The following is a 10,495-nucleotide window of genomic DNA, read 5'->3' as shown; positions in this document are numbered from 1 at the left end:
CTATAAGACTCTCATCCTAGCTGCCTGGAAGCGAGTACTCTGTTGGCAGCCTTCAAATGAAGATGTAGGACTCAGCTCTTCCTGCACCATGCCTGCCTGGATGCTGCCATAACTTCACCTTGATGATAATGGACTGAACCTATAAGCCAGACCCAATTAAATATTGTCCATTTAAGAGTTGCCTTGGTCATGGTGTCTGTTGACAGCAGTAAAACACTAAGCAAGTTTTTGTGTCCACCACAGCCTTGAATAACAAACCCCTCCACAGTACTCCTCTTGTATCCTGCCCTATACCAGCTCATGACCACCATTGCATGTTCACGTATGTGCGTGTGCATATATGTGTTCAGGTTTGTGTGCACGTGTGTGGAGGAGACTAGAGGATAGCCTCAGCTGCCATCCCTTAGGTGCTATCTACCTTGCCGTTTGGTTTTAAATTTGTGTATAGCTGTTCCTACCTGCCACATGTCTGTGTACCACCTGAGTGCCTGGTGTCCAGGGAGGGCAGAAGAGGGTGATGGAACACAGATGGTTGTGAGCCGCTATGTGGGTGCCAAGAATGGAACTCGGCCTCTAGTGCGCTTTCACCTCTGAGTTCTCCCCCGTTCGCCACCTTGCATTTTGAGACTGTCTCTCGGTGACCTGGAGCTAAGGGAGTAGAATAGGCCGGCAAGCTAGTGAGAGGCCCAGGGACCTACCTGTGGCTCTCCAGCACCGGCATTCAAGCTCTGGCCACTGGCTTCCCTTCCTCTTCCTGGAAGATCACTTTATTACGAGTTTAAGAGGAAAACCAGTAGGGCAGCTAGACTGAGAATCTTGGCTGCTGCTGGGAGCAGGGCTATGGATCAGAGGGGGAGAGAGAGCCATGTCTTTTGAGTTAGGGTCCCAGAAAGCAGGCAGCCCCGTGGGGCAGGGTAGTGGGTCCTTCAGAGGGTGAGAAAGCCCAGAGGGTTTTAGCATGCTTAAGATTTTGACTGGCATCACATTTCTTGAGTTAGAACCCAAAGGGGCAAGCTAAACAGTGAAGAACCCCAAGCAGCTGCCCCATCGTGGTTTTAAATGGGAGTTTTAAGGACTAGAACTGTGGTTTTTGTTTTTGTTTGTTTGTTTGCTTGTTTGTTTTGTTTTTTTCTGGTTTTTCGAGACAGGGTTTCTCTGTATAGCCCTGGCTGTCCTGAAACTCACTCTGTAGACCAGGCTGGCCTCAAACTCAGAAATCCGACTGCCTCTGCCTCCCGAGTGCTGGGATTAAAGGCGTGCGCCACCACGCCCGGCAGAGCTGTGGTTCTTATTCTTGCACCGCACGCACATTGTCTGAGCTATTACCTCAGCCTCTTCTGGTCACCTCTTAGTAGTCAGAAGGCATGTGGCGGTGTCCCTGTGTCCAAAGCTAGTAGTCCCTGTGAGTACGTGGACATACGTAAGTAAGACACGGCAGTGCTGAAAGACTGAATTTGTTGAGGGGGTCCAGCTTTCCTCGATGATTAAATCTCAGCCCTTAGAGATAAAGGGAAATTTTTTTTAATTAGCATGTAGCTTGGACAGAGAAGAGCTACTTAAAGGTGGTACAGGCCTTTAATCCCAGCACTCAGGAGGCCAAGGCAGGCAGATCGCCATGAGCTCAAAGCCAGTCAAGTGTACACAGTGGATTCCAGATCATCAAGGGCTACACAGTGAGACCTTGTCTCAAAAAAGTAAAAATTTAAAGTATCATAGCTCAAGGAAGGACAGAAGTGAAGCTCTGGGCCACACTGCCAAGGGGTATATGTTATTCCTGATGCTCAGTTTGGGATGCTTGCTCGGAGCTGTCCTGGAGTCCAGGTCAGAAACCCATGGATTTATCTCTTGTTTCCAAGGCTGGGTGTCACCATATAGAACAGTCTTGAGCTTGCTCCTGCGTCAGCCTCCCTAGTGCTGAGATTACAAGTGTGAGCCACTGCACCTGGCTTAACCCGATCTGGACTCTTACATATCCCCAGTCTGCTTGCCTTCTGCAAAAATGAGTCTGTGATTAGAGCTGGCTCAGTTGGTAGAGCTTCCCACTTAAGCACGAACACCTTACTGTGAGCCACGGGACCTACATAGAGAACAAGGTGTATGTACTAAGGATTCCAGAAGCGTGGAGACAGGCAGGTAGTCTTGGGGCTTGCTGGTCAGCCAGTCTAGCTGGATTTGCAAGTGCTAGGCCCATAAAAGAACCTGTCTTGGGCGGTGGTGGTGTGTGCGTGCCTTTAATTCCAACTCTTGGGAGGCAGAAGCAGACGGATCTCTGTGAGCTCAAGGCCAGCCTGGTCTACAGAGTGAGTTCCAGGACACCCAGGGCTACACAGAGAAACCCTGTCTTGGAAAAAAAAATTTTTTTAAAAAGAACCTGTCTCGAAAAGGAAAAGTGGACAGCATCAGAAGAGCACTTGAGGTGACCTGCAACCTCCACATATATTCATGTGCACACACACGCACACACACCACACTCACACACACCACACTCACATATATACAACACACACTCATACATACCACACACATCACACTCACACATACACCACACACATCACACTCACACATACACCACACACACACCACACACTCACACACACCACACTCACACACATATATACAACACACACTCATACATACCACACACATCACACTCACACATACACCACACACACACACATATATACAACACACACACCACACACTCATACACACCACACACAGTCATACACACCACACACTCACACACACACCACACACTCACACACACGCATGCACACACACATTTTTAAATGGAGCTATAATTTCACTGTAGAAGTTGTGCTTTGTAATTTGAAACTACACCTTTACTTTGAGACTTAGGCGCTGACCAGTACTCAGCCAGGGTCAGCCCGTGGGAATTCGGAAGTGACCCCTCACTAGTGACCACAGAGCACACCCGTCTTCCAGTTGTTGGCAGTGTCAAAAGAATTTATTTCAAATCTGTTTAAGAATGTGGTAAAACTCAAGTTTTCCAAAAAGTAATACAGGAAGTTTAACCAACTCCCAAGGACCAGAAAACAGTGTTTGCAATTCAAAAAATACAAACGCTTGTGGATAGCAAGGATACAAAATTAGAAAACAATTACTTTCCTTACCACTGCCCACCCCTCCGTGTTTTCAGTGAGACATAAACAGCCACAGGACCAAGAGCTGCCACCAAATACCAACCACTGGGGACAGAATCAGTAGGGAGAGTGGGGTAAGAGAAGGCAAGGAAAGGCGGGAAAACGGGGCCAAACAACGGTACACAGCTTTCTGTTTCTGTTAAATTCCTTCGCCAACATTATACAAACACCGTTCATGCTCAGTGCGCCGCGCAGTGCAAAGGCGGCGGTTCTATATCATGCATTCACGTTTTCGGTTGTGTCTACACCCCACTCTCCACTGGTGCTGAGACGGCGGGGTGCTTAGGAAGTCCAGTCTCCTGGGGCTTGGAACGGCCACCGCAGGCCACTCCCGAATCTCCAGCAGCTGTCTCGGAGCCTGTGTAGCCTCTGCACACAGCTGTGCCCAATGGTTCCCAGGGCCCCCGTTCTAGCCCTCCCACTCTGCGAACTTTCCCATAGCCGAGTTGACAACGGGGTTCTCAGTGAGCATCACCACTAGAGGGAGACATTTCGCCTAGAGTCGGGTCCCAGCTCCTCCCACCGAGTTCAGCCCCGCTCGTTCGTGGAAAAGGTCAGGCTCCCACCCTTCTTAGTTTATGCCAGGAAATCCTGGCAGCGGTCAGTTGTCTAAAATTCACTTGGAACCAGCCATCCCCTCGAGGTCCTAGTTCAGCTGTATAACACTCTCAGGTGACTTCCAAAGTCATCCCGACACTGTTGGAAAACAAAAGCCAAATGCCATGGGGTTGGGGGAGTCCTAGAAACCAGAACTGAAGGAACGGGAAGCAAAAGTCTGGCTAATATATGTTCTTGGCTTCGGGGATAGCACATGCAGATGTCTTTAGCACTCAGGGTTTGGCCTGGTCAAGGCCCTGGAACATTTCACTAACCCAGGCTCTCCACTAAAGGAATGTGCTTGCCGTGGTCATGTGAGCTGTCTGAAATGCCAGGCAGCCGTGTGACAAGTGCTGCCCTGGTCACGGGACGCTAACGTGAAGATATTGTGGTTAGAGGACATAACAACAACCACCCAGGTTACATCCACTAAATGAGCCCTTTAGCCCAAACCTTATTGTTGAGACTGTCCCGTGATCCACACAGTAGAGAGGAGGTAGGTTGGTAGGACCAGTCCTGTTGCAGGGAGGGAGGGATACCGAAGCCCAGAACAGTTAGGAGATTCATCCCACACATGCCATGAGCCAACACCAAAGCCAGCTTAAGAGGTAAGCGGTGAGGGATACTCTGCGCTCTGGCCTTTGGTGGTGCCTCAAGCCTCCTGTTTACCTCAGCTTGCCCTTTCCTTCACCCACCTCTTCCCCTCAGCTGTCAGGACCCCCTTCAGCCAGGAGCTCATACTAGACTGTCAGTGACAACTGGCTTTTCCTGGGTTTACCAGAGTTCCCAGGACTAGTGTGGGTTTTGAAAGTCTTTTAACAATATAGGTAAGAATTCTTTAACCCCTTGAGGGCCCTAGATCCATTAAGATGTCCCTGCTCCTACCAGTAAACTGTGGCCAAGAAAAGGGAAGTTTTCCTTTGCAAGAATGGAGATGGGAGTTGGGGGGAAATGTGAGCCCTTTGTTCCTCACTGAAGACCTGTGAAGAATTCTTAGGTTGGGTTAACACTAGGCCAATGGCTTTGGGACAGACCTATGTGACACAGGAAGGGGTACCCACCAACGCTATGAATGTCAACATCCAACGAATCAGCATGATCCAGATCCGGGTCAGCCCCAAGGGGGCATCTGGATGCCCTTAGGTATTGGGGGTTGTCACACTAACTGGGGGTGCTCTTGGCATCTGGAGAGTAGAGACAAAAGGTGCTTAATGCTCTCCGGCACCCAGGTCCCATCCCCAAAACCAGGAGAGAAACAAAGCCCTGGGTTCACCCCCACAGTCCTGTGATGGTGTTCTTCTTTGAGACCCCCAAATGGTTTCATCCACCCCCTTCACCTCTGCAACAGGCCACAGGATGAAAAGCAAACCCGGGCCAGCAGCACTGAATCATGTCTCAGACTCAAGGAGCAAGCCTTTCACTCGCAGAATGAAGGCTGGCATGATGCTCCTGGGGAAGGTACGTGCACATGGTCACTGACCTGAGAGGGGTTAGGGTACCTTTCACAGAAGACAGGGCTCAGTAAAGTGGGCACCCTACCCCTTCTCTCACAGAGCTTGTCCATGTTTCAGGGCCCACCCTGCTATCAGCATATTGCTCCCTGGCTCTGGATTCTTTCGGGCCACAGGGCAGCTAAGGACATTTTGGAACCACATAAAGATCTGAAGGTACAACCTGGACCACACACGGTGTGAGACTGCCAAGGTTGGTGCCTGTCTCCTAAAACTGGGGCTGCGTTCCCAGACCAGGACAGAGAAGGAAAAACCTGCTCTGTGGGCGTTGCTGTTCTGCTGAGAGGGAAGAGGTGCTGTGTGTAGGGTGGGTGCCAGTGGGTACTCATCAAGGACACTCATTCAAAAGGAATTGGCGTCCACTGACCCACCCGGAGAACAGGCTCAGGAGCTGAAGTTCCTTCTCGCGGACTTTTGACAGACTAACCCCAAGGTCCTTCCCAGTGGCTCACAAAGGAAGGCCTTACACTGGTATCATTCATATATAGCAGTGGAACTTCAGTGCCAGCTGCTAAGGACTCCATGGGATAGAACCCCATGATCCCAGGGCCTTGCCACTTTTCCAGTTGCCTCAAACCCGAATCATGAGACCCCGTCTTACCCTACTCTCCTCCATGCGTTCTTGTCCCTGAAAGGAGCCCTGTGCAGAAGGCAGGGGAGAGGTGGCTGTGCAGGGCTGCCTGGGCTGACCCTGGCACCAGCATATTGCTTCTGGGCTCCAGTGAGCAAAGGGAGACAACTAGCCCCGCCCACTTATACTCCCGTGGGAGGCAGCTAGCCCCGCCCAGTTATACTCCTGTGGGAGGCAGCTAGCCCCGCCCACTCATACTCCTGTGGGGGGCAGGGAGCTGGCTCTGCTGTGGTCAACCCCAGGGAACCTCCTTAAAGAGGTCACCTGAGTTGGATGTGGTGCTCACCTCTGTAATCCCAGTACTCAGGAGGCTGAGGCAGGAGGATTGCTGTGAGTTCAAGGCTAGCCTGAGCTGTATAGTGAATTCCAGGCCAGCCTGGGCTACAGTGTGAGACCATGTCTCAAACAAAACAAGAAGAAAAAAGAGGAGAAGGAGAAAGAAGAGGAAGAGGTAGAAGAGGAAGAGAGAAGGAGGAGGAGGAAGAAGAGGAAGAGGAGAAGGGGAAAGAGGAGGAAGAGGAAGAGGAGGGGGAGGGGGAAGAGGAGAAGCTGCTGCTTGTGGACGTTGTACATCGTGGTGCGCACTAGGCTCCGCACCACGATGTACAACGTCCACAAGCAGACAAAATAAAACAAAAAAGAAAGGAAAGAAAAAGAGAGGCGAGAAGAAGGAGGGGAGGAGGAGGAAAGGAAGAAAAGAGGATGAGGAAGTGGGGAGGGGGAAAGAAAGAAAGAAAGAAAGAAAGAAAGAAAGAAAGAAAGAAAGAAAGNAAGAAAAGAAAGGAAGAAGAAAAAGTCACCTGGGATTGTGGTCACTTTCTCATCTCCCCAAAGCCACCCACAGGTGCAGATAGGCTCAAGTGACTCCTGCTTCCCAGGAAGGTGATTGGCCCAGGCTTTGAGACTGTAAAGATTCTCTGTGGCCAGCCTTTCTGCCCCGTTCTTACTCCAGGGTTTCTGGTTTCTCTGCCACAAGACACCCAAATCCCTGGATCACCCCTGACCACAGCTTCCTGGGCCAGGAAGGCAGAGGTTCCTCCATGTTCTTCCCTTTGAAGTATCTGTGCCTCCCTTTCAGAGCTGTGGCTGTGGCCAAGGCTGTAGGAAAGGGACAACGGAAGCTGCAGAGCAACTGAGGATGCGCAGCGGCCGGGGTCCTGCGGCTGCCCCGAGGGCTTGAGATGGAGCCGTGAGCCACTTAGCAGGAAGAGGGTCCAGAGAGGCCAAGGCTATGCCTATGCAATGAAGATGGCCCCGGGGCCCAGTGCGGAGGCTGGACAGTGTTGAAGGGCTCCTGGTGATGGTGGAGTGTTTGAGGAAAGAAGGACCAAGAGAAAGAATTCTGAGGTAGGACTGGCGGGTCTGTGCAGCCCAGTAGTGGGTACTTGGGAACCGGCGCAGGGCCTGAGCACAGAATCGGCGAGGAAGCACAGTTGGGGTCGGCGTGCAGGTACGTCTGATAAAAACAGCCCCGCTGACAGGCAAGTCATTTCTCTGTGTAGAATGTGACGCCCGATGAGATGATGAGATGAGTTCTTTGCAAGGGATTGAGCAAGGTTGCTACCAGGCAGAGCTGGTGACTGCAGGAGAGAGACAGGAAGTGAGCACACAGGGCCGGAAGGCAGGATGACTCCATGTGGAACTCCCCAGCAAGGGTAGTGCTCCTCGGAAGAAGGAAGACTCGGCCGCATCCCAGGGAACCCGGGCTCATGTGAAAAGAGAAGTTGTAGGGTGTCGCCATCTAGTTTCAGCCTTTCTCTGGGGTCGTATCTGTCTCATCGTGACAGAGCCACCCCTGTCGCCACCAGGGTCGCTTCTAGAGTTCATGATGCTTCAAAGAGGGCACTGGGTGAAGCCGTAAGAGCTTACTGCGATGCACGGTCTGTCTTCCCAGGGTCTGCTGCCTCTGTGCTCAAGGCCCAGCCCAGGAAGGCGGTGCAGATAAATGTCCATCAATTTCTGTGGAAGCAGGTTCTAGAAAAAGCCACCACTGTGCAAAGACGTGTCACTGTCTTGGATTCCAGTGTTTCTACTCATAACTAAGAACTGAATGAATAAAATAAAATAGATTGTTACACACACACACGTGTGTGTGTGTGTGTGAGAGAGTGTGTGTGAGTGTGGTGTGTGTGTGTGTATGTGTGTGTGTGTGAGAGAGAGAGAGAGAGAGAGAGAGAGTCAACAGCACATGGGTAATGATACAGACCCTAAGGAAGCCTTTCTGAAGGGTCCTAGCAGTTCGTGAATGACTAATGACCCTTTCAAATTAGTTTGCAGTGTATTGAAAACTGCATATCCCAGAGGCTCATGGTGAGTTTCTTCCCGTAGAGGTGACAAACTGTCAGCCTGGGACTCCAGAAGTAACAGAGTCCTAGCAATGGGTTACACGCAGGCATGGAGTAACATCACGGGGCTGATCCATCCTGGGATACCAGTCTCAGAGTCTGCCTTCTTCTCTCCCTCCAGGAAAACAAAAACAAAAACTTAAGAGGAAATCAAAGTTTTAAAACAGATGTTAGAAAACATAAAGCCGGAAACAAAAAGGTGTCCATCTTGAGGGCACCCTGGGGGGCCATAGCCCTGTGGCATTGAGGTGAAAGGCCACTCCTGATATAGGCGGCCACAGTATGGTCGTGGGGCTCGCATCTGATTCATTCTCAGCTCCCCCAGAAAAGCGTCTTCAGATGTCCGCTGGCTGCTGGCACCCAGGACCTTCTGTTATGCCCTGGTCCTCCGTGAAGCCCTCCATCACGGCCAGCTAGGCAGCGGGGGCCACCAGGCTAGTTGCCTGGCAGCTTCGGCCGTCCCAGGTTTGTTGGCACCTCCAGTCCTGTGTGCAGGGTGACCTGGAAGAGATGAAACCAGCAGGAGTTGGTTGGGTGGCAGAGTACTTGCACAGTACGTACAAGACCCTGGGTCCTAGCCCTAACACAGGAGGAAGGCAGGAGACAAAGGAGATAGAGGAGTGGAAAGAGGGGCAGGAGAGGCTGTCCGTAGCACGGAGCACCTGACGTAGCACTGTGACCACGTGCCTGAGAACTCATGCTATGGATTTTATCACTCATCTGTCTTCCCCATATGGCTAAGGCCCATGCCACTTTGTGCTTCCTGCCTCATAACTGGAGCTACAGTGACGAGCAGATGGGTTCACTGGCTTGAGTCGCAGAGCCCTGCGGCAAAGAGGCTCTGCTTCTCGCAGCTGAGTCTTTGAGCCTGCTGCTGTCTCTTCCAGCTCACACTGTGACCCTCAAATTGCCTCTTTAAGTAACCAACACCGGACTGTTGTGGAAACACTTGCAGGGCAATAGACACATGGCAGGTCCCTTGATAGCTCCAGGGACAGAGGGAGTCTGTTAGAAGCAAAGGATGCCCCCATCTAACCTGTGTTAGGAGCTCCTGTACCACCCGATCCCCTGGGGCACTGAGCCCCTGCTCTTTCCTGGAGCCCCACGGAACTTGTTTGCTCGGTCGTAAGTACAGTCCTTAGGCCCCACCCCCAGCCCCAACGATGCTCATAGAGGCTAGCAGAAGACTGCCTATCTGATGAGCGAGGTGGCCCATTCTCATCACAGTACTCATTGTTCAGGAAGCAGAGAAGTGGGCTGGACTGGGAGAGCCAGCTGTGTCTCTAAGGGTACCTGCACGTTTCGGTTGAGGCTGAGGGCAGGCATGAAGACCCCATCCACGTGGCTGAAGGCTGTGGGGCCCTGCTGTTGCCCATTGATGAAGAAGGTCAGAGTGTGTTTGTTTAGGTCCAGCAGCACACCCACAGTGGCCCCCTTGCACACACCGCCTTCAGTCCTGGGAAGATAAACCAGGAAAACCTGTCACCACACCTAGGTCACGATGTGACAGTAACACTCAGGACAGCTTCATTCAAACCTAGCCACCAAGTGTGTGTGTGTGTGTCAGCCACAAGAGAACACAGCGCTAAGGGACCAAAGCTACTCAGCCCCTTCCTATCCACAGCGTCTGAGACCTACACGCCTTTGAGTAGGGAGGAACTTTAAGTAATAGACCTGGAAGACTTTGCCTAGAACCCTCTGTGCCCTTCAGCAGACACGCCCTTCATTAACTAAGGGTTCCCTTGACATGACCTTGTTCAGCCCTGGGAGGAAACTGAGTCCTCGGTTAGGATTGAGCCAGGGGCAGAAGTGAGAAGTGAGAAGAGACCCTGACATGAATTCTTTACAAGGACCTGGTAGGAAGAGCAGGTGTCCTGGAGGTGCCTTAGGGACTGGTGGAGAAGCGTCCAACTGGGCAGCCAGTGCGATTCTAATTATGGCCACCAGATGGCAGTAGTAACAAGTCTGACCTGTCAGTTTTCCATGAACCCACCCCCTATGATCAAGGTCAGGTCTGGGAGCAGGGTCTGGCTTCTGAGAAAGCTTTTACCCCGCAAAAGCACCCAATGCATGCTTGAATTCATTACTGCCACCATCAGAATGTCTAGGTACTGGGATTGCTCAAGCACACAGGCATGGAACTGGTAGGCCAGGGTGGTCTTGGCCCCTTTGTGGGTTAGAGGTGGAGGGAGGTCACCTGGTAAACCGATATCACCTGGTCGGCCTCATCGCTTAGTCTGCAGTATC

At 51.6% G+C, this 10,495-nt stretch overlaps 1 protein-coding gene and 1 long non-coding RNA gene across 5 annotated transcripts in view; one reads left to right on the top strand and one right to left on the bottom strand.

The window, feature by feature from the left end:
• The first annotated feature begins 4,244 nt into the window (after positions 1–4,244).
• LOC115031738 lies at positions 4,245–6,100 on the top strand. Its single transcript, XR_003837394.1, has 3 exons — positions 4,245–4,369; positions 5,110–5,219; positions 5,333–6,100. It is a non-coding gene; the product is annotated as an uncharacterized LOC115031738 (long non-coding RNA).
• Positions 6,101–8,446: 2,346 nt separating this feature from the next.
• The window catches only part of Trim67 (tripartite motif containing 67), a 34,210-nt gene continuing 32,161 nt past the window's right edge, over positions 8,447–10,495 (bottom strand). For all 4 annotated transcript variants that reach the window (XM_021170321.1, XM_021170322.1, XM_021170323.1 and 1 more), the window contains 2 exons: positions 9,542–9,704; positions 8,447–8,749 (listed from right to left, as the gene is read on the bottom strand). In XM_021170321.1, coding sequence (XP_021025980.1) covers positions 8,684–8,749; positions 9,542–9,704 — 229 coding nt within the window. In that variant the 3' untranslated portion in view covers positions 8,447–8,683. The remainder of the gene's footprint in view (positions 8,750–9,541; positions 9,705–10,495) is intronic.

The sequence above is a fragment of the Mus caroli genome, chromosome 8 (assembly GCF_900094665.2).
Source record: "Mus caroli chromosome 8, CAROLI_EIJ_v1.1, whole genome shotgun sequence".
Classification (NCBI taxonomy): Eukaryota; Metazoa; Chordata; class Mammalia; order Rodentia; family Muridae; genus Mus; species Mus caroli.
Note: the sequence above shows the minus strand (reverse complement) of the source record. Positions and strands in the feature narration are given on the sequence as shown.